The 24,217-nt window shown below is 37.1% G+C and overlaps 1 protein-coding gene across 1 annotated transcript in view; it reads left to right on the forward strand.

The window, feature by feature from the left end:
• Window positions 1-24,217, forward strand: part of RSPO3 (R-spondin 3) — a 75,912-nt gene that overhangs the window by 27,340 nt on the left and 24,355 nt on the right. Inside the window, exons 2-4 of the mRNA XM_029223931.1 lie at window positions 4,496-4,687; window positions 6,263-6,409; window positions 11,048-11,245. Coding sequence (XP_029079764.1) covers window positions 4,496-4,687; window positions 6,263-6,409; window positions 11,048-11,245 — 537 coding nt within the window. The remainder of the gene's footprint in view (window positions 1-4,495; window positions 4,688-6,262; window positions 6,410-11,047; window positions 11,246-24,217) is intronic.

Here is a 24,217-nt window from a genome sequence, read left to right on the forward strand (position 1 = left end):
GCCTTTAGGAACAGTTGCCTCAGTTACACATCACAAGATCCAAACAGAAATAGTAGGAAGACTTGCCTAACAGCTAGAGAAATTGAAGTCACTTACACAGGGAGTATCGACAATTCAGACACTGAAAATTGGTTTAAGTTATGCATTAAGGTATACTCTTCACATTTAACTTTCGTATACAAATTAAGAAAAGATACTTTCCTCTTTCCCAATTTTAGGAAAAGATATACAAATTTGACCATGTATTTGAAGCATTTGTAATCAGAAGTTCCCAATTTAAAGTTCCCATGAATTCTGCCCATTTATTCACTTTATATATACCCATGTTACACACCTAGAGTTTACTTATATATAAACAGATTGGTACCAGATATCAAAGATCTAGGTTCTAACCTTTGATCTAAGTTCACTGTTTGTCCAGCAGTTTACAGCATTTCTTTGAGTCCTAGTTTGGGGTTCCAAATTAAATAATTGTGACAGCTTCTACCCTTACTGACAGCAGTTTCCACGGTTAATTTAGCTTTCTATGAGATGCATGCAAAAAGTGGTAAAAATTGAAAGCAAAAGTGGTATAGAAACACGGAGTATTACTAAAATTAGCTGATAATATATATTTTCCTTATTTGGACTACAATTCCTTCTTCTGGCATCTTCGGCACCTCACCCTTTCAAGATCTCTAATTAAAAGACTCTCACGTACATCTCTAGCAACCATCACGAAATTAAGCTCCATCTACTAAGCATCACTTTTTGGACAGTTCACAAAATCTGCAAAATCAGTGATCCCAAACCACGTTTATATTTGTAGACCTTCTTATTCTATGTACCTTGCCACAGCCCTTCAACTGCGGCTTTTATTCAGCCGTCCCTTTCCTTTCTCTTCACTGGCCAGACATAAAACACAAATCCTCTTTCTTATTCAGTCCACATTCTGTTGGTCAGCATATTTGATTGAGTCCACCTCCTAAATATCCTTGGAATATGCATCCCTCTCTCACCACATTGCACTGTCTCTGCTATATTTTAAGCTCTCATCAGTCTTTTTTTTTTTTTTTTTTTTTTTTGCTGTACGCGGGCCTCTCACTGTTGTGGCCTCTCCCGTTGCGGAGCACAGGCTCCGGACGCGCAGGCTCAGCGGCCATGGCTCACGGGCCCAGCCGCTCCGCGGCACGCGGGATCTTCCCGGACCGGGGCACGAACCCGTGTCCCCTGTATCGGCAGGCGGACTCTCAACCACTGCGCCACCAGGGAAGCCCTCATCAGTCTTTTTACCTTGATCCTTACATTAGTCTTCTCCTAGCTTCCATGCCTGCCGTGCTGCCAGGGAAATTGCCTTTCTGATACAGGTGGGATCGTATCACTCACCAGATTGAAGTCCTCCAAATCTACAGAATAATTTCTTTGGCAGAGCCCACAAGGGGTTTCATAATCTAGATCTATCCTGTGCTTCCAATTTTCTTGATGTGCCTCATACCTCCATTCACCACTACTTAAGCATAAGTTGTATGGAACGCGTGCCAGTCTCCTTGATGGGGTAATTGTGGTGTTCCTGCTTCCAGCCCCATCATGGCCACTTACATGCTCATAACTTCAACACATTTTCTAAGATTAAGTTCAAACGTTAGATATTCTGTGAAACCTCCCCACCACCAACCCCTCCAATGCTCATATAAAATAGTAGTACAGAACATTGTTTGCAAAAAAAGTGATTCAGAAATAGAAAATGAAGGTATAACTAGAGTGGGGGAAAAAGAAGTAGCATGACAAAGTAGAATTCTATTTTCTCTCTTAGAATTATAAGATTTTAAGACTGAAAGGGCTGTTACAGTCAATCCAGACCAAAGTTTTCTGTGGTTTCCATATAAAAAGTAAAAACTCTTGCCTTAAGATGAAGTTTGGGAAATTTGTATCTAGTTGTGTCATACCAACTGCATAATTTGAGTGATTCTTGTACAGGGTTCAAGAAAGCAAAATGTCATGCTACTCAACTGTAAAAGAATCTAGAATCATAGAATCTGAGCTTCATAGTCTCAATTTTTCTTACTGCCCACAGCATAACACTTAACCCTTCCAGAAGAAGTAAAGTTCGCCATTATTTGTACGTGCCCATATTCAAAATTCCCTGATTAAAAACAAACAGAAATTTTCTTTGCCAGTTAGGACAATTATATCTTCTTTAATTTTTCCACACTCTGTTTTGTCAAAACTTTTGTCTAAAAAGGCAAAATATGGGGAAAAAAGAGTGATTGTAGTACCATGTGTGAGTTGAATGTGCTACAGTTCATCAGGAAAAGTTTTAAAGAGGGAGTTAAGCAAGATACTTTGGCACATCTCATAATTTGGGGCAAAATTGTTACTAATCCTGGGACCCATACAGAGGTCTCTCTGGCAGAAGTTTCCAGACATTCAAAACCCAAATTTTTAAATAAAATTTATTTCAAGATATATCAGTTTTTGAGGCTCAGAATATGTAAGTCATATTTATTTTCATAACTGATCAATTTAAAGTTATAATTGACAAAAGTTTCAAGGGGCTTAAACTTACAATTGTGTTCCTTTGAGCAATTGCGTTTCAGAGATGAGATAGATTGATGTGGGTCAATCCAGTCCATCTTCATTTAAATTCAGTCACTTACTTTCCTGAGCTTGGAGTGATTTTCTTTCAAACTGAGGTCCCGTTTTCCATCAGTAATTCTTATGAAAAGGTTTTACAGGTTTTGACCTACACCTCTCACTTTTTGAAATGGGTCGATTAGATTCCGAACACATGGAACTCTCTTCACCCCTTTCTTTTTTAGGGTCTTTCCCAGATTAAAATATGTACACATTTTCTGTAAGTCTCCAATGCTGGAGTTCCTGGCATGAAAAATGACCCTGTTCCTTGGAAGGCAGTATTCACTTACAAGTCCCCCAGGTCCTGTAATGTCTAAACCTTCTGTGCCACTTTAGATGTCCGCCCCACCCCGCAGAGGAGCATGTACAGGAAGAGCAGACTTCCCTTCCCCCACACATTTCCTCAGTTTATTTACAAAACGTCTTGGAATGAGAATGAGCTGCTTGTGGTTCCTGTGGCTGATTCAGGGATGGTTTCCTCCAGGCAGAGAATGCTGGTCAACCAAATGACCTTTCTGCAGCTAACCCGTGCGCCCCTGTGGGAAGGCTGATCGGGCTTATGGATACCCCTTCTAACTAAGCCTGGTGGGATTTGTTTTTGCAGTAAAGAACTTAGCAATAATCAGACATCACTGTGAAGATAGACTTAGTCATTGCAAGGTCCCTCCCCGCACCAACAGTAGTCAGAGAAACACGGGGATGCCTTTGCACTCTTGTGCCTCAGCCTTGCTTCTCATAGGGTCAGGATTATTCCCTTCAGAATTCCTGAAGGGACCATAGAGCTATTAATATTGTATATGAATAGAGAATACCTTAGGAGAAGAAATCATCCCAAACACCAGCTACATGAGAGATGTACATCAGTCAGCAATTTTCCATGAGCTCACACATAGGTGTCTATGACCAGTTAATAGTCATAAAAAAAGGTTTAAAGTTGTGAAGATCTCAAGTAAACATGAATCTTCCAAATGTTTGTATTTGTTCAGACTTGCTAATGAATATTCTCACCACACATATGGGTGACTCTTAGAAACCTTGGGATTCTCAGGGATATGTGTAGTAGTAGCCCTTAGAACGGACTGGTCATGTCCTCACCAAATATATATTTCACTTAAGTAAATGAAAGATGAGGGCACAAAAACTATAAGACTTCTCTCCCCAAAGATCAAATATTGAACATAACTTATAGTAAATATTATTATAAATACTTACATATGATCCACGTGGAACTACTGATAAGATAAATCACATTTTCACCATTATATCAATTTGAACTGATAAATATTAAACTCATGTGAGAAGAAATGTTTCAGGAAAGCGTTGGCAGGGAGTGAGGTGCTGAATAGCTACATAGTTGCAGAATCAGTTTGCTTTGAATCAGAGAGTGAAATGGTGTTCTGTAATAGACCAGAGTTGAAAAAGATATCTTAAAAATTAGTGTCATTACTCAGATTAAGCCCCAGTCTATGTTGTCATCCTTATTTGAAGACATTAGAGACATCCACCACATAAATGAAAAGCAAAACTAATACGTGTTGATTTCAATGAGTGAGCACAAAATACCCGTCTCTAATCTGCCAGGGTGCTAGTTCAGTGAGAATACTTCCACTAGGTATATACTATCTATAAATATTTTGGGGCAATATATTCTTATTTTTCAAATGCTCAAATTTTTAGAACTTTGAAATTAAAACAATATATGTATGTATTAAAGGGAAATACCAGATCACAGAAAAGAGGGAAAAATTCCCAACTTATTCACCCATTACCACCAAGTTGAAAGCTAATAAAAGAAAACGTGTATCCTGCCCAGAGAATGTCATTGAACTTCTGTATCTGTGATTTAACTTTCATTTTTGTCTTTCTACGTTTGTCCCCCTAGTGCATCCTAACGTCAGTCAAGGCTGCCAAGGAGGCTGTGCAACATGTTCAGATTACAATGGATGTTTGTCATGTAAGCCCAAACTATTTTTTGTTCTGGAAAGAATTGGCATGAAGCAGATTGGAGTGTGTCTCTCTTCATGTCCAAGTGGATATTATGGAACTCGTTATCCAGATATAAATAAGTGTACAAGTAAGTGTCTACACAAAGTTATGTTTTTATCTCATCCTTGGGGAACTTTCCAAATTTGAAAAGGCCTCTAGCCATATTTGTAATATTCAATGTTAAGTAAATAATAATATTTACCTGACACTTAGGCTAAACCATACTTGAATTCAGCCCTCAGGGCAGGAAGATTTTCACCACTATAAAAAATACTCCAATTTTGAGGGGTGTTTTTTTCATCATAAAAACAAAAACTGAGGACGTGGTTATCATTCATTGAACCTGTAGAAAGGTACCACAAGCACCAGTGCCACCTGAATTCCCACCACCATCACAAAATCCAAGTATTTAATGATTGAAAGAAGTAATTCAGCTATTTTCTCTTCAAGAAGGATTCCAGTACAGCAACTGAAACATTTATTTATCGGTTGGAATTAAATGTTGGAAACACTCTCAGATCACATCTCATCTGGACTGAAAGTTTACTCTCCACACTGTAGACCCAGTAACCTTTCGAAATGTAAATTAGGAAATATCGCTCCTCTAGCATACATCACATGCGGCCCTGCCTTCCTCTGCGTACTCAGCTCCTACGACTGCCCCTCAACCACTTTGCACTAACCTCACCGGCCTTCTTGCAAGATTTTCCCACTTCAAGGCTTTTGAAATGACTGTTGTACGCTCACCGTCCTGGCAGTTTGGAAAACTCTTTGCCCACACCTTTGCTTGGCGGGCTCTCTCCTTTCATTCAAGATTCTGCTCAGATGTCACCTTCTCACAGAGGCACTCCATGACCGTCTTGTCCAAAATAATCAACCTCTTCCCCTCATCAGTCACTTTTTATATCTTTTTCCTACCTTTTGTTTTTGTCGTTATTTTTTCCAGAGCACTTATCACTCTGGAAGTAGACTGCTTAGTTTCAAAGACCACTCTGCTCTGTGGTCCTGAGCTAATTACCTAACCTTTCTGAATCAGTTTCCTTCTCTGTAAAATGAGAATCATAATAGGGCCTACCTCACTGGGTTATTGTAAGGTTTAAATGACAATATTGTAAAATACTTGTAGCAGTGTATGACATACAGTAATCACCATGTAAGGATCAACTATCATTATTGTTTATTGTATCTCCCCTCCTAGAATGTAAACTTTGTGAGGTATGGGCCTTATCTCTCTTTTGTATGCTGCTGTCAATGTACCTAGAATAGGGCTTGGCAGACAGTAGGCAATCAAATACTTGTTAAATTAAAAAATAGACCTCAAGAGCAGCACAAAGGCAATATACTAGTACATTTCATTAAAGTTCTAATGAAACATTTTCACTATCATTTAATATAAATAGACACTTGGTCTTATAAGCAAAATTTTTTTCATAAGGCAATAAATACAATAATTTTGAAATCAATGACTGGTGTACCTCAACTAAATGACTATGGATTTGGTTTGGCAAAATAATTTGGTTTGGCAAAATAATTTTGAGCCTAAGTGTTTGTTTGACATACAAGTTGCATGTGCCTGTGTTGTAAGCATACAGAACTGGACCAACAATAAATAGTTAACTGACGCTAATGGAAGCATATTTCTCTTTTCTTTTTTTGGTTTCAGAATGCAAAGCTGACTGTGATACCTGTTTCAACAAAAATTTCTGCACAAAGTGTAAAAGTGGATTTTACTTACACCTTGGAAAGTGCCTTGACAATTGCCCAGAAGGGTTGGAAGCCAATAACCATACCATGGAGTGCGTCAGTATTGGTGAGGAGGAGCTCTAAGACTTAGGAGGGATGAGAAACACCAGAGATGATAATGTCAGTCTCCATGGAAACGCTGCTCAAAGTGCTCTCTCACAAGAGCCTGAGGGACCACCTCTAAGAGGCTTGCTCCCTCCTTCTTTACAAAGATACCATCCTAATGGGCCTTACTCAGCGTGTATCACAGTAAATTTAACACCCTGTGCGTGCACCGTTATTTCTTAGGGACCATCGATAACTGTTTCAACTATTGTGATCATTACAGATTTATTTTGTATCATTATCTAATGAATTTTTACTTATAGTAATTTATATGTATACATGCACACTTCTATATATATATATATATATATATATATATATATATACACACACACATACACACACACACACAAATTTGATCTTGAACTAAATTTCCACCTTAGGTTAAGAGTTTCCACCTAGATCTAATGTCAACCAATGACCAAACTTATTTTCCAAAAGGAGGAAACATATTCTCTGGATACAGCCCTTTAATACTCAGTAGATGGATCAAAGACTTCGAGAACTGGATCTGATATGGTTAAAAAAAATCTCACTTTTTTCTCTCACACTGCTTTGCTGAAACACCCTGCTTGCACAGGTATTCAGACACAAGGAGAGGATTTTGGACTTAGACTGACAGAAGGACACAGTCCCAGGGCCTGATTAATTGCAGGCTGAGTTTCCTGGAGGAGAGGTTCCTCAGACAAGTTGTTTGCCTAATAACGGATCACTGTCAGGCTATATTTTCCCTGTTTTAAATGGTGTGCAGCTACTACAGCTACGAGCTTGGTGAACAGTTGGGGAGCAGATGCTAAACCAAATGGGGAAACAGCATACTAAATCTCAGAATCCCCTGGGCAAGAGCTTCAAGAACCTTTTGATACTGCAGTGCTGTTGGCAAATGCACACAATTGTCCCCTTGATTCAGTGCAAGATAGTCTCCAGGACACCCCTGGGCTCCCCACAGACAGATCCATTAGAATCTTAAGTACTGGAGAAATAACTCTAAAGTGGTGGTTTAACCATTTCAGGTCCACATGAGACATTTATTTCTAAACAAAGTTTTTGTGAGAAGGAAACAAATGGATGATATTTTAAAGATAATCTCAGAAGCATCTGGAAAACAACTTTCCTGAAACAGCTCATGGCTCAATTTGGTTCAGTCTTATTTTTTCCTCTAGTCAATAAAAACACAGAAAAATAACTTAGAAATAGGGTAAAAGGTACATGAGAAAGCACTTCAAGTTCATCTCTCTGTAGGTCCTGAGGGCTGATGATTAGAGGTGATAACTTCCAAACTGTGGAGAAAATAGGAAACAGTTCTGAAAATATTCAAGGACCGAAATTCAGGATAAGTTGCGGAAAGTCTGTGATATTGCTCTACCCAGGAAAGGGGCGAATGTTTAGATTTTCTTAGTTGTTGAAGGTGTAGCATCAGTCCTTCAAAGTCCATTTATTTAAATGTGTTAATGCTTTCCTATCAGAGAGCATTTAACACCTGGCACTGTTGGATTAGCTATTAAGGCTTCCTGGTAATTTATAATACTATTTAGACAAAGACTGTTTGGTTAACACAATTACGTTTAAGAAATTTATATATTTTAGAATAGGGGTTAGCAATCTAAAAGCCATTTAGTGAATCAGGCTCATTGAACAGATGACCTAGGACATAGGAATAGGCAAATCAACAACTTTAGTTCCCAGCTGGCTCTTGTTGCTTGCTGCGTAAGGGATGTCTCCCATCACGTGGTATCTGGCCTACAAGCACTTGTGTGGATGCCTGTGGGATTGCCTTAGAATTTCACAAAAAATGATGACTTGCTTGATGATCACAGAGGACCATTAAAGGCTGTTCCTTTAACAAATATGAAACCTAGGACCCAGAGAGCTGAAATGGTGATCCCAAGGACACAACGTGAGTTATTGTCAGTGCTATAATTAGTACCTCTACTCTAGCTCTCTACGGCAGAGGTTGAAGAATGTGTCTCTCCCTTTGCTAAAATCTATACTGCATGACTTGTTTCTTACCCAGATTTTAAATTGAGAGAACATGTCATAAACAGAGAAAACACCACCTTCATACAGAGCTAGGGTAAAAGATTTATGTCACAACATACCCACTCCTCATGGTTTGCAAGTCAAATTAAGCAAAAATGTCGACTGAATCCAATTTTATAGGAGAATGTATTTCTTCCACTTTGTGCTCCAGAAATTTGCTTCCTTTCTGCACTGTCATTCTGCCATCCTCATTGCTCTTCTTGGAGTGTTGGTGCTGTTCAACTAGTCACAGAGGGAAGATATCTAGCTCCAAAGAGTGAGTAGCAAAGAACATGGCCTTGCTATGTTCTCTCTGGAACCATGCAGTCAGGCAGCAAGAATGAGAACAAATGAATAATGTTGTAAGACCAATTACTGGTGAAATATCCAATTCAACTTTCCTTCCAGTTCAAGAATCCCTTTTACAGCATTCCAGGCTGACGATCAACCACACCATGACCACTTCCAGGGACAAGGAGCTAACAACATTTTTTGAGACACTTGTTTCATTAGTGAACAGTTAAATGTTCCAATGTTAAGATTGTTCTTAATACAGAGGATAGAAGAAATGCAGTTTCTGTTGAGCAGTTCTGTTTTTTTCTTAATTACCTCTTAACCAAATAGTGCCCCAGATCTATATTGTTCATTTAATGACCTGAATACTACTTAAATCAACCTATTTGTTGTCTTTACATGATCAACAAAGTTTCCATTCTTTCCAAAAATATTTTTTGGATACTAACATTAAAGGTTCATTTGAAAGTATTTAGCTAAGAAAATTTCTTCTCCTCTCAAGGCCTTTTAACTATTCCATCTTATTAGAGCTCTTTATATCTGAACTTGCTAGTTGTGAATATTTTTCCTCCTTCAATGGAATAATCTAAGATTGGCACTAAAATTTCATTTTTAGAACCATTCATCATCTGACTAAAGACTCATAGCTACCTATGTTGTAATTTTTTAAATCTGTTTTTCTTAAGTCTAGGTGTACATTTGCCTAGACCACCTTTGCTTTTATGAAAATCACAAAAGTTTGGGTGATTTCCACATCACGTAATTTTTTTCTAATTTAGTCCATGTAGTTCTGGCATTAAATGAATACTGGACAAAGTTACAGCTCACAAACTTGGATTTTTATTTTTCCATTTGCTTTCTTGGAGGTGTTTTTATTTGTATGTGCAAAGCTCCCCTACTTTTTAATGACTAATATTGGGATCAGAGATATGACCTTAACTGGCAAGAGATTATGATATCATTAAGCGATTTGGTTGCTCTGTTCTTTAACCAACTGAACATGAAGACTCCTTTGAAAGTGGTTCAGTAAAGTTCATTTAAGTTCATAGAAACTTAAATTCACTTATCTAATCATTTCCATTCAACTCTGTGTTGCATTCAGATACCTGAAAGTGACTGAAAAAGCATGTGAAAACAAACGTATTGTGAATGGTTTTAAATTTCTGAAACATTTAGGTTATATTTCTTGAGGTTGTATGAAAAATAGTATTCTGCTCTAAAGTAAGGATTCGTTAAATCAGAAGGCAGCAAGGTTACTGGGAATTTGTTTTTGTGGAAAGAGAGTCATATCATCTGAAAGAGTTACTGTTGCAAACCGTTTCCTTTGTAAGTCAGGAAATTTTATGAACATAAATATAATAATATCATCTTGCAGGTGTTTATTTTTATTAGAAGTGCAAAAATCTGTATAATACCTTGTAAAGCCAAAATTGAAAAGATTGATACACACAGAAAAAGGGAAACATCTACAAAAGAAGTTTTAGAAAAAGTGTATCAGTTCATCCTAAAAGTCAGCCTGTCAGGTGAATTCTAGAAGCAGTTTATCAGCTGAAATTGACCCAGAATTCACTTAAAACAGATACTGCTATGCCTGATCTACACCCATGAATAAATGACAATATTTAAGTACTCAAGAAAAGGCACATGAAGTAGAAAAAGCACTGAGTTGTAGGCCAAGCACCTGAATTCATTTTTTGCTTAATCATTCTCTAGCACAGAAGTTCTCAAAGTGTGTTCTCAGTACCTGCAAATGTGCATCACGTGTATCATTAGAAATGCAAATTCCCAGGCCCCACCGCAGGCAACTGAATTGGAAACTCTGGGTGGGGAGAGGTCCAGCATTCTTTGTTTTAGCAAGTCCTCCCTGCAGGTGATTCTGTTGCACACTAAACTTTGAGAATCAATTCTCGAGTATGTAATAATGACTAACCTATCAAGTTATGGTCAGGATCCATCAATAATTGTAGCAGTGCTCTAGAAATTGTAAAGCATTGGTCAGTTGTGAATAATTATATTCATGCCTGGGTTAATCAAATCTACAGTGAAAAGTAAACCCAATGCAAGAGTGAGTTTACCTGATAATATGAGGACCAAAAAGTGGAAAACATTCTATTCCTGCTTTCACTTTCTCTTTGTTTTATCTTTAAGTCATCTTGCCCAACTTTGTTCTGCAGGATTGCTGCTCAGAATTTGGGCAAGTATTGATGGAAGCATGCCTTCTTGTTTATTTAACAATTGTGAAACTATGTGTGAGCGAACTGAGGCTGTTTCTGGTGTTCTGTTTCAGTGCACTGTGAGGCCAGTGAATGGAGTCCTTGGAGTCCATGCACGAAAAAAGGAAAAACATGTGGCTTCAAAAGAGGGACTGAAACACGGGTCCGAGAAATAATACAGCATCCATCAGCAAAGGGTAACCTGTGTCCCCCCACCAGTGAGACAAGAAAGTGTACAGTGCAGAGAAAGAAGTGTCAGAAGGGAGAACGAGGTACAATCATACTAACATGTGCTTGTCTGAATCTTCATGATTTGATGCAAATTTCACTTTATTTCTTAGGAAACATTTATTATTATCACTCATGTCTGAAAACCCTAAAATGTGTACCAAACAAAGAATATGTTGGCTGTAAATTACAGAATATCGATGTGGTAATTTTTTAAAATGGAGCTTGATATCAGAACTTTAAACTACACAAAAGTGTGCTAATTGAATCTTAGGGAAGGGGGCTGCATTATAAGCATATAATATATGCCTATATCTTCCTTTTGGTCCATTATCTTTCCTATCATCTACCTTCCTAGTACCTGGAAAACTAAGGGAAGCCTCAGAAACACAAGGTCTAATAATAACATTTGGTACATGAACATGGTGAATACCAGCCATCAGCTTACTCCTTTCTTCATTGCCTACAAACCAAAGTAGTGCACTTAGGTGTTAAGCTTTTGTAGCTAAACATATTTTAAAGGTTACATATTTCATAAGTATAATACAAGCATTCGTGACATTTTATCCCCAGATTTTTTTTCATATTACAGTAATTTCATACATCAGATTATAGAACCTACCAAATCAATATTAAATAACTCTGTGTAAGGGCTGTTCTGAAGTCGTATGAGTGCCAAGGAAAAATATATCATTTAATCTGATGCTTTAAGGTGATTAAACTTCCATATAGAAGATCTGCAGTTGTTGACTTTTAAAATATAATTTTTCCATCTTTCTCGCTAATCCTCAGCACCACTGCCTACAAATATGTTATGTAGCTATTGGTGAGTCTATAAATGATCGTGTCAATTAATTGCAGCTTGGCTGACTCTGTAGTTGAAATTCCTTTGTTTATTTCATTCATTCATTCATTCAACATCATTTTATTGAATTTTTATTTTATGGCCACACATAGTGCTAAGCCCTGGGGATTCACAACTGAATAGCGTACCATCCCTATCCTGAAGTTATACTCAGAGTTCAGTGAAAGGTTGAGATGTTTAAGCAGATAATCACAATATCACATAGTAAGGGAGGTTTGGTGTGTGGAAAATTTCGATGGAAACACAGAAGAGGGTGCTGTGAAAACTTGAACTTTGCTCATACAAGAAAGGACTTGGGTCCCCCGTACTTTGCAGTGTCTTTCACTGTACTGAAAGACCAAACTGACCATCATCAGGATGGATACAGCATGTCGTTGCCATTAGTAATCAAGTAGTTAATGTGATAAACTTTTTGAATACATGGATTATTTTAAGGGAACTTCAAGTTTTTGTAAATTTATAAGAGGTTTTGATTAAAATTAGGTTTAAGGAATGAAAGTTGGCTAGTGAAAAAGGTCTTTCTGGCATTTGTTACCAATTAATTTAAAACATCTTAGATTTTAAAGGTTGGATTTGGAAATAAAATATTTCATCACTCTACTTGTTGGTAAGCTCCCATAGCCGTACGTTTACTTATGTTTACTAAATTTTCTTAAAATTTAATGACTTACAGGTGGTCCTTGTTCATATTATTCTTTCCACAAAGATTCTACATTACCAATCAGTATTTAGTATACTTTGCTTTTAAAATATAAGCGAAGAAAATCTCATCCAATAGAAAAAGTAAATTATGATACTAATTACATTTTTTTCTTTTATTTGAGGATGTGGTCTTCTAATATATTTTGCTAGCACTGACTTAAACATTAACATTGAAAATGTTAGTTTTTAAACTAGCAACAACTAAGATAAGTAATGCCATAAGAAGTTTAAAATAGTAACCTGTAACATAAGCTTGACTTAAAAATTTCTTTCTGGTCCTTGTTTCTTCTCCTCTGAGTAGGATACATTGGCATTTTATGTTTACAAAGAAAATGTTACACAACTAGAAAATTTTAGGTGCTTTATTCTTTTTCAAATTTGATAATCCATAGACTACTAAGTAGGAAATGTGGATTACATGTATAATTAAATTCAAGATTTAGTTCCATTTTTATTTAATTTTCATTCATCTTTTTATATGTCTGTCAAAAATAATTTCTCAAGTAGCCTAGAAATTTAAGATAGGAAGGTAACCACTTCTCCCTTCATTCCTTACTTCTCTAACCTATTAGTTTTCTTAACTCCTCTTAATGGTAACTCAAATATCAAAAAAATATCTATTTGAATATGAAGAAACCAAATAGAAAAGTAATTTTGACCCCTGGATATGCCACTGTATCAAATATCACATCAAAATAATAACACTACCCAGAGTCTTCTTGTTTATATTGTATATCTCAGAGCTATACAGTAGTGATAAATATAAACACAATAAAGTGATGAAGACATGATTTCTCCTACCACTAGAATAGCTATTACTTGAACTGCACCTAAATGATTGTAGATTCATAAAATAACATCATTTAGATTCATGGCTGAGCATTTTCAGATGAGAAAGCTAAAAGATAAGGTTTTTTAAAAAAAAATTTAGCCTGAAAATCTTGAATTTAAACTTACATCTATCTTCCCTGCCCAAGAGGTTAACAATAGACAGAAGTAGATAATTCATATTTGGAAAAGGTATGGAGCATGTGTTCAGGAATTTTTCTGCTGTGTTGTAATTGCCAAAGGCAAGGTCTCCAGGGAAGAATGATAAGATCCAGAAATGACTTTCTAAAATGTACACAAAGAAGAAGCTGAATAGGAGGAACTAGTTTTTAGTAACAGAATGGATTATTCTAGTTGTGAGATGCATATTTATATATATGAAATTTTCATATATATATGAAAAATTGGTTGCAAAATCTTACACATACACACATTTTTCTTTACTAATATTCTTCTCATGCTTAGAATAGTTATAGTAAGTTAATCTGAGGAGATAAATGTCATTTCTGTAGCCCCAAATCTAAACTTTTATCTGATGTACTACTTGTTTGCACATTTAGGATTATAGCCCTTTACCTGGCATGCTGCCTTTTAATATCTTAAATTCTCCATCAATTACTAGCTTTAATAAGAAGTTATTACCAATGCAGTAGTTTCTAGCTTGAGCCTATCTCAACTGAGTTATATATCTTAAATGTCAAAGATATATAACGTTTATTTTAAGAGATTATGAAGGCTAACATATATACTAGTATCACATATGCCTTAAAACAATATATTGTAAATAGAAGTAAACAAGGAGAAAATGCACTTTTAATGGCTGCCAATTCATACTTACTAACTCTTTTGATATATTGCTTGTAACCATTTTAGATAAGGGGAAGTGAAACAGAACAGGGGAGCATATATTTGTCCGCCTTTGATGCAAAAGAGTGATTTTTTTTGTTTGGGTCAGAAGGCAGGGTGCAAAGAAAGGAAGATCACCAAAATGTTTCTCATTCATTTGTACATTCCTTTAATTAACTGAAGAGAATTTCCTGTAGGTAATGGGTTTTGAGGCAATTCACAAAGAATGAAAGAAATTTTGTTATTTGGTGAATTGCATGAATAAGATCCTAATTAATTACATGTAGTACATGATCTTGGGATAGAAAGGAGAGAGAAGAACAGAGTCATGGAAGAAATGGGGCAGGGTCTACTTTCTTGGTGTAAAGAAGAAATAGCATCCTTCCTAGCAGAGAAGGAGAAAAAGAATCCATTAAAATATAAATAAATAAAATGTCCAGAGACATTTCCAGGGAAGAAACAAGTGTGGGAATTACTGCATTATTTGAACATACTGAAGGTCACCTTATGTGCCTTCCCAAAATTAAAAGTACAGTTGTAAAATTCTACTAGGTTTTACATAGAAGAAAAGTGTTATATGTTAACTTACAAATTGCTATTAATCATGTTTTCAAATACCAGTATTATAAATATGCATTATATTTATCATGAGCACTATATTTAAAGTTACAGTAAAATTTGTTTTTAAAAAAGGAAACAAATAAAAGATGAGTCCACTTTGTTCCCAGGTTTGCACCTCTGTCTTTTAGCTAACTTCTTAAAATCTTTATAACAACTACTCCAGTGATGAAGAGTTGAGTTTTATACAGGAAGGATTCATATTAAAGCTTCAGTCAAATTCAAAACGAGACATTTAGCCAAGATTTTCAGAACAGTTCTCAAAATCCAAATAGAAGGAGTCATTAGCTCAAATTGTAGGATGCCAACTGGCTTGGAGAATTTTGATGATGGCCTCTCACCACCATCACCTCATGCAGGAGGACCAGCTGGCCTACAGACACTCATCCTGTTTAAGCACTGGAGGATGGGAGCTTTCTGCTCTTTCCCTACACCCAATCAGTACACTAGCCCTTTAACACAGGTCAGAGAAAATTCGACAAAGTACAGAGCTGAGATAAGAGTGGCATTAAAGACTGTGGTTTTCAACCAGGCATGATTTTGCTCCCCAGGGCACACTTCTCATTGTCACACTTGGAGGAGGGGGATGCTACAGGCATCTAGTGGGGAGAGGCTGCTAAATATTTTACAACGCACAGGACAGCCTCGCACATCAAAAATTATCTGCCAGTAGTGCCAAAGATGAGAAACCCTGGTATAAACTCAACAATCTCTCTTTGAGGCCATGTTAGTCCTTACCCAAATGGGTTTTTTGTTTTGATTCTGGGAAGGACCAGTGAAAACCTTTCATTGCCACCAATGGAAGGCTACACATTGTGCAGACCTTTGGTAACAAGAACAATTTGGTGAAACAGAGGGGAAATTTTTGCCCCCCAATCATTACAAAGGTAATAATCAATTTTATTAAAAATTAATATTATTTGAATTTCAAATATTCCAGTACCACACGAAAATATTTAGCTATGTTTAAAACCTCCAAGAAAGGTAGTCTATTGCAAATAAATAATGCCTTTCACTCTGAGCAATGTTCCTTAATACAAATGTATGGACTTTCTCTTAAAGGCTAAGCCCAGTTTTTCATTTAATGTCCCCAATGGAGAGGGCTGTCATTTGTTTAATCACTATTTAGCTCTCTCTCCACTGAGACAAATTATGTGGCTACAGTCATCTCTTGTTTTTTAATACACTCCTATCTACTCGGTTAAACCATATGAAACTGCCATTTTTGTTGATTATAAATGGTCAAATATAAGCAGTTTCATAGGGTTCAACCTAATACTCCAAAATTTTATCTCTCTGAATTTTGTAAATACTAGAACTAGACCTAGAATACCATTGTTACTGATGAAAACATTACAGTTTGTATACGCCACAACTTAATTTAAATATTAGGCTTTTAATATTAATACAGGTATGCTATTGTTTTTGAAGGATGGAGGCACTCCTAACCTCTGAAGATCCTCATAAAAACATGGTTCATCTTTGGGTCCTTTTCAGTTATGCTCACTCATGACCTATGCACTGATTTATTTGATTACATATTTTCTCCTTTGCCATATTACTCAACTCTTACTCTTCTTTGTTTCTTTCCCACCAATTACAGCTTAATCTTTGAAGCATCAAATCAGCTTGCAAATTTCACCGCTATGTGTCCGGATTTATTATCCACATAGTTAAAAGGGTGTTATCACCTCTGTGACAGGCTCCAATTTCTTTCATTGATTCCTCTGACATTGACATTACAGTGGCAGGATCTTTGCAAGCATTCTCTGTTGCCCAGGTTTGTGGGTTGAAGACCACGCTAAGATTGTTTGTATATGCACAGTTTACTTCCCTCTGTAATAATGGAGCTGAAGGATCACATCCAGCACCTAGATAGATTTTGAAAAAAGTAAAATGACAGTTACTAGGTTTCTTGCCTTGAGCACATTTGACAATTACATTGTATGTTCTTAAATTTCTCAGTGTTAATGAAAAAGTTCTGCAGAAAATAAGAAGCCTTTTATTTCATGTTTTGCAATCCCAGGTACTATACTATTTTTTATAATTCAACCAGCAGTTTTTATCTTTTTATAATCAATACCAAGTTCATACCATTCCATTTTCGTAGGCTCTCTAAGATTTTGGGGACATTCATAGTCGTCAAAATTCACGATGGGCTTTATTCACAGTGGGAAAATACTTAAGTGTTGTTATTAGCTTTGTAGTCCCTACCTTGCTTTGGTGATAGAAAAATCATTTTTAGGTTTCTGTGCTGTGTTGGTGTGTATACTGCAGCATCTCTATTCTAAAACAATTTTTATAATAAATTATTCTTGCAAATGCTTATACTTTCTGAGATTTCCTTTTTGTGATTTTTTTTTTTTTTTTTTTGCGGTACACGGGCCTCTCACTGTTGTGGCCTCTCCCATTGTGGAGCACAGGCTCCAGACGCGCAGGCTCAGCGGCCATGGCTCACCGGCCCAGCCGCTCCACGGCATGTGGGATCTTCCCGGACCGGGGCACGAACCTGTGTCCCCTGCATCGGCAGGCGGACTCTCAACCACTGCACGACCAGGGAAGCCCCCTTTTTGTGATTTTTATAAATATCTAATGCTTTTCAACCCATTGGTATGTGTAACATAACACACACTGGTCAGTCTGTTGAATAGAGTAGTAGCTGTAGTAAACAAAGCATTCTTCAGCCCCCAACCAAACAACGATCTTGCCATTGTTTAGCTCCTGTGCATCGGGGTGAAGTTGTTTCAAGTTAGCTTTTGCTGCATAACTAAGAAATTACCCCCAAACATACAGGCTTAAAACAACCACCATTTATTTAACAATAAATGTAGGTGGGTAATATGGGCTGGGATCCACTGTGCAGTTCTGGCTGGCTCCCTAATGTGGTGGACTGGCTGAGGACGGAGGAAACTGCTGTTTCTATCATCCTCAAGGTGGCTAGGGGGTTCTACAAGGTTCTAAGAGGGAGAGAAGAAGCAGTTCCTCTTGAGTTTGGGCTCAGAACTGGCACAATTTTACTCCCACCATGTTCTGTTATTCTATGCAAGTTACAAGGCCAGTCCTGATTCAAAAGTTGAAATAGATTTCACCTCTTGGGGGAGAAGTCCCATAGTTACTTTGCAACTTGGCATGCACATACAGGGATGAGTGGAGAATTGTAACCATTTTCTCCATCTACCAGAGGTCTTTCTCTTGTTTGCAATTAGATGAGTGTGATTGCTGTTTATTCAACATTCTGTTCCTATCTAATGTAGTGTCTCTTCCTTTGTAAAAACACTCAGTGTTTGATGCAGGAGATGGTATATAGGAGATTATTTCTATTGCATTTTCCAGTTTGTAAAGGGCAGAATAGGAAGAATAAATAAAAGGCCAGGCCAGGATACCTTCATACACTCAACACATGTTTATTAAAGCACCAGCTATGTGCTAGGCACTTTTAGGTACTGAAGATATGGCAATGGACAAGAAAGACAAAAGTCCCTGCCATCATGAATCTAGATATTGGTGTCATGGTTTATGTTGGTCCACAAAGTAAAGACAATCGATGATCAGCTCACTTGTAGCATATGCTTGTGTGGACAGTTTTCATCTTTGTGATTTTTTTCTGTCGGTAGCTGCAGTTTCATTAGTTTGCTAACACATTTACAAAGACATTTGTTTATGCTGGCAAAAATGAAATATCTCTGCCTACTTTTTGTTTTGGTCTCAAGGCAAATCTATTTTTCTGTGACCACCATGTTGATATGCTAATGTGTTTTTGTGAGATGGCTAAGTAGGGTTAAAGGTACAGCTTGTGGCTGTGGAACAGAGCTGAGTTAACAGGCCCTTTGGAGAAATGACCCTGAGACCCTGGCTTCATGTGCAGCCTGTTCTAGCCAACTGAGATCCCTGCCAATTAGGAGGGTTCCCTAGAGAGAGCCTCAGAGAGCATCAGCATAAATTTAAATTCTGGACCCCCAAGTATAGTTTCCAAAAGGGCCTTCTTGTCCTTTGCTAATTACAAAGTAAACATTTCTCCACCAAAAAAGACACTTCCTCCTTTCATGCTCCTGTCCTCCTTCCCACCTCCCTAACACAGTCACTCCTTGAAACTGCTGGTGTTGCTGAAACCTCTTTGGCAAAGAAGACACCCCACATTTGAAGGCACAAAAGAATTATTCTTTCCATAGATCATTATCTTATTCTCTTTTTATCTACTCCAGTAACTTCTTCATAGAAGTGTTACAGACTAACTTTGTAGATTGTTACAGCCTGACAGAAAAGACTGGTTACCTCGGCCACAGGCCTCCCAAGAGGTGTGACCAAGCAAATACAGCCAGGTTACAATTAAATTCCCTGACCTCATTGAAACAGAAACATCCTCAAACTTGTTTACATTAAAACCGTATCATTTTTAGCATCAGGAAAGGGAAAGACCACTCTAATGGTTTAATTCTTGTACATTGCTGTCAAAGCAGACCCCAAATAGAATGTGGTATATTTTTGTACTAATGGACAAATCCAAGCATAAAGTTTTCGGCACAGTGGCTGGCATCAGTGTACATTAACATGTACAAAATGGGTGTAAATGAGAAATTCTTCAAAACTTGTTATTCCACTAAGTTTCTGCTCTCTTCCCCAGGTACTTCACTTTCCATTTAATTTTCTATTCAGTTCCCTTTTCCTTTTGGTTAAAGCACCCCATTCCTCATGTCCTAAATTGGAAATGCTTTTCTATCATTTTTCTTACTGTTTTTCAGTTTTTCTAAAAAATTATTTGCAAATGTATGTAATTATTATTTTAACAGAAAAACAATATCTGAGTGTTTATCTTTCATTGACAGTCCTTTTTCACCAAGGTCACTGTTACCTTCTGTGTATTCATCAGGATATTTGAAAAGACAGATTTCAAATTACCCTAAGCAAAAAGTAAACTATTTGCTGAAGACACAGTTTGCTCTAAGTGCTCGAACAATATCATTGGCTCCATCTTCTCTCCTCTCTCTTTCTTGCCATTTCAAGTCATCCTGCCTCTGTGTCTGTTTATTGGCCTTGTTCTCCCCTGCTACAGTGGGTCTGTCTCTACTCGCAGGGAAAGCTGGCTCTGGGAAGCCCTAAATCTATATCCACGCTGCTCTTGGTCCAAAAGGATAGTGCACTCTCTCCTTCAGAGTCCATTCATCCAATCTCGTGGAAGGTGAAAATTGACCCAGCTTGGCTCACATGTCTACCCTTGAACCCATCACCGTGGCAGAGGAAATGGAGTACTGTGATTGGTCTGCCTCAGTCACATGCTCACTATTGAAGCCAAGGGACACGTGAGCCACTTTGAGTAGCAGTTCTGTGTAGAAACGAGTGCTAGGCTGACAAAACAACAGATGCAAATGATCTTCTTCCAAAAAAAAAAGCTCAAAATCTAGAAGCTTGTACTCTTCTATAGGGTAATCCCTGTCCAATACTATTTATGGCAAAAAACATTTAAGTGAGAAAGTGTAACCAAAGTTTTACTCCATCTGTTTTAGACTAGAGAGGCATGTCTAGCATAATGCTAATAATATTTTAACTAATTTTTTTTCTGATTTCTTTTGTTTGCTAGAAAACTTTTTTTGTGAGTAAACTGGCTCTGAAATGAATAGAAAAAGAATCCAGTACTCATATGAAGGCTTTCTGGGATTGATTTGTGCAAGCTTAAGTAAAGACATGTCCATTTCCATTTCTAGCTGCTGAGGTTCTGTGTGAAATGTACCAGTGTGGGTAATGACCTTTTGCTTGATTATACATCAGGCCAGTGAAACTTTAAAATTAACTCAAACCTAATTACTGAACTCTTGTGTTTATACTGTGTATACACCACCCGGTCATAACTCTAGCCTCTGTGAGCCCAAGCTGCCATAATTGAAAAATATATCTTGTAAAGGCTTGTTTTGTTTATTTGTTGTTTCTGCTGGAAAAGCCTGCTTTTCTTATTTTTTGCAAGAGATCAGATTTAGGAAATAGTTTATGAACAGAGTCCAATTACATTTTATATCTCAATGCAAAACATACATTTTAAAATGAGATATCCCTTTTACTTTTGTATGATGTGAAATCTAATGTCTGGAAGCACAATGCAACTTATTTTTCACTGAGTTTTGAATAATATCACATTTTAGGCAAGGAAATATCAACATACTGAACTCATACTTGGAAAATATGAATAATTGCTAATTCCAAAAATGAGTCATAGAAAAATGTATGCATACTCAGGATCAGTAGTTAAAATATCTAATTAATTACAACCTGTGAACAAAAATTATCATCCTAATTTATAGAACGCTAATTAGATAGCTAATTACTTTTTTATGGACCATGGATGTATGAAATAGTGAAATATTCCTCAAAATAATAAGTACAAACTGTTAACATCTGATGTCATGCTCCTCTGGTTTCCAACCAACACCAAAATCATAAAGGAATTTTGTTTTGTTTCAAATTGGTTTGTTTCAATAGCTAACATGCAGTTTACTAAAGTATTTCTTGGGCAAACTTTTGGTGGATTCACGCTTGTCCAGTTTTTCTAATTTTGCTTTGAAATGTGTAGGAGAGGCAGTTTTCCTAGTTAATGTCTCTCCCTCGCCCTTCGGCTTCCTACCATGTTGTGTGCCCTTAGTGCCCCTCCTCCTGCTTTGTTTCCTGCCTTAACACCCTTTCCTTCCATTCCTGCAGGTTTCCTTCATTTTCAAAGGATTATATGTTCACAGAATCATTGTTTCTTCTTGTGTTCACAGTCTTCAAAGTAGTTTAATAGTTGCAGTGCCAGCCTAGTTAAGTAAAAGAGCACTAAACTAGTTTGGAAACCAAAACCATCTCAGTTCAACTCTAGATTTGGTGTTTTTTTTTTCTTTGTTTAATTTTCAAAAAAGCATAATTTTTTTTTTTTTTGCGGTACGCGGGCCTCTCACTGTTGTGGCCTCTCCCGTTGCGGAGCACAGGCTCCGGACGCGCAGGCTCTGCGGCCACGGCTCACGGGCCCAGCCGCTCCGCGGCATGTGGGATCTTCCCGGACCGGGGCACGAACCTGTGTCCCCTGCATCGGCAGGCGGACTCTCAACCACTGCGCCACCAGGGAAGCCCCCCAAAAGCATTATTTTTAACGTCAGTGATGGTATATATGATATGGTACAAATGGATACCATAATGGCATACTACCAATATAACATAATGGTACACATGGATAGCAAAACGTTTTCCCCTTTTTGCTCTTAGTACTACAGTAAAAATCTCTATAATGTTAATGAACTGATGCACTCCCTTTCTATCAGAGGTTAAAGACGTAGTATCGATACATCGTAGTATTTAGAACACAGGCTCTGGAACCAGAGTACCTGTTTTCAAATCTTAATTGTGCTTTTAACTAGCTGTATGACTTTAAGCAAATTACTTAGGCTTTGTGTATCCCATTTTCCTCATCTGTAAAGTGGGGATGATAACAGTAACTACCTCACAGAGTTATAGTGAAGGAGTGATGTAGCAAGGAGTTAATGTGTGTATAAAACTCTTGAGACTTGTGTCTGGCATCTGGTAAGTGCTCAGTAGTTGTGAGATCTAATATAAAATAGAGTCCCAAACACTGGATGGAAAAACCAAAGGATGTGCACATTTTAAAAATTAATGTATTCTACCAGATTACTTTTCAAAAAGGTTGGAACAGTTCACATTTGCAGTGTATCAGAAATGCCTATTTCCTTATAAATAGGAAATGCCTATTTCCTGATGCCCAAACTGGATGTTATCAGTCCTTTGAAGACTTGCCATTCTGATGGATTAACAATGGTGTCCTTTTGTTTTTCTGACTACTAGTAAGGCTGATCATGTACAATGACAGAGCTGCTATGGAAAACATCATGGTGGTTTGGCAAAAAAATTAAAAACAGAATTACCATATGATCCACCGATTCCAAGTATGTAGGTATATACCCAACATAAATGAAAGCAGGGTCTCAAAGAGATATTTGTACATCCATATTCATAGCAGTATTATTCACAATAGCCAAAAGGTGGAAGCAACCCAGATGTCCATCAATAGATGAATAGATAACAAAAAGTGGTATATAGACGTACAATGGAATATTATTCACCTTAGAAAGGAAGGAAATTCTATCACATGCTACAACATGAATGGACCTTAAGAATATAAAGCTAAGTAAAATAATCCTATCACAAAGACAAATACTGTATGATTCCACCTATATGAAGTACCCAGAATCGTCAAATTCATAGAGATAGAAAGTATTGGGTTGGCAAAACAGTTCCTTCGGCTTTTTCCGTAACAGCTTATAAAAAACCTGAACGAACTTTTTGGCCAACCCAATAGAATGGTGGTTTCATGGAGGGGGGAATGGAAATTGCTATTAAATGGATACAGAGTTTCAGTTTTACAAAAGGAAAAGATTTCTGGAGAGTGACGGTAGTGATGGTTGCCCAAAAATGTGAATATACTAAATGCCATTGATCTGTGCACTTAAACATGGTTAAGAAGGTAAGTTTTATGTTATGCACTTTTACCACAAGTTAAAATAATAAAAGAAAATAGCAGTGCTCATATTGAAGTAAGGGCTAACCAACCAGTAGCCCTCTGCTAGGGTATTTTATTTGAAACCGTTAAACAAGATGGTTTATAAGATCTTTTATGTTTTTCAATTAGACTCAGGTAAAACCTGAACTTGACATTTCTATGAACCCTCTGCTACAGTATAGCACAATATTTTTTCTTTGGAAAATTGCTTGAATCTCAGAAAGGAAAAATATGTCAGTGTGCCCCCCAAGGCATTGTGCGGAGGTCATGTCAGATGTCTTAGGGTATATGTTGCTGTAGCTGTAGGATATTTAGGGTGACAAGAAATAAGTAGCTGTGAACGCTAGCTCTCTTGGGAGATACTAATATGCCTGGCTTTGTATTTGTTTGTTTCTTGACTTTCTCACCAAATTTGTATTCTCTTATACTAATTTATAGAAGTGTGGCTTCCATATTTGTCATCTGAAGCAACAAAACTATGGAAAAGGGGCATGACATTTTTACTGTTCCTAACACATACACTGTACACATAACCTTTAGCTTGTAGTAATAGTTAATGAATGGCACCATATCATTTTGAACATCTTTTCTTGTCATTTGTCCCACCTAATCCCCTAGCACAAT

The sequence above is a fragment of the Monodon monoceros genome, unplaced genomic scaffold (genome assembly GCF_005190385.1).
Source record: "Monodon monoceros isolate NGI ecotype Baffin Bay Population unplaced genomic scaffold, NGI_Narwhal_1 Super_Scaffold_15, whole genome shotgun sequence".
Taxonomy (NCBI): Eukaryota; Metazoa; Chordata; class Mammalia; order Artiodactyla; family Monodontidae; genus Monodon; species Monodon monoceros.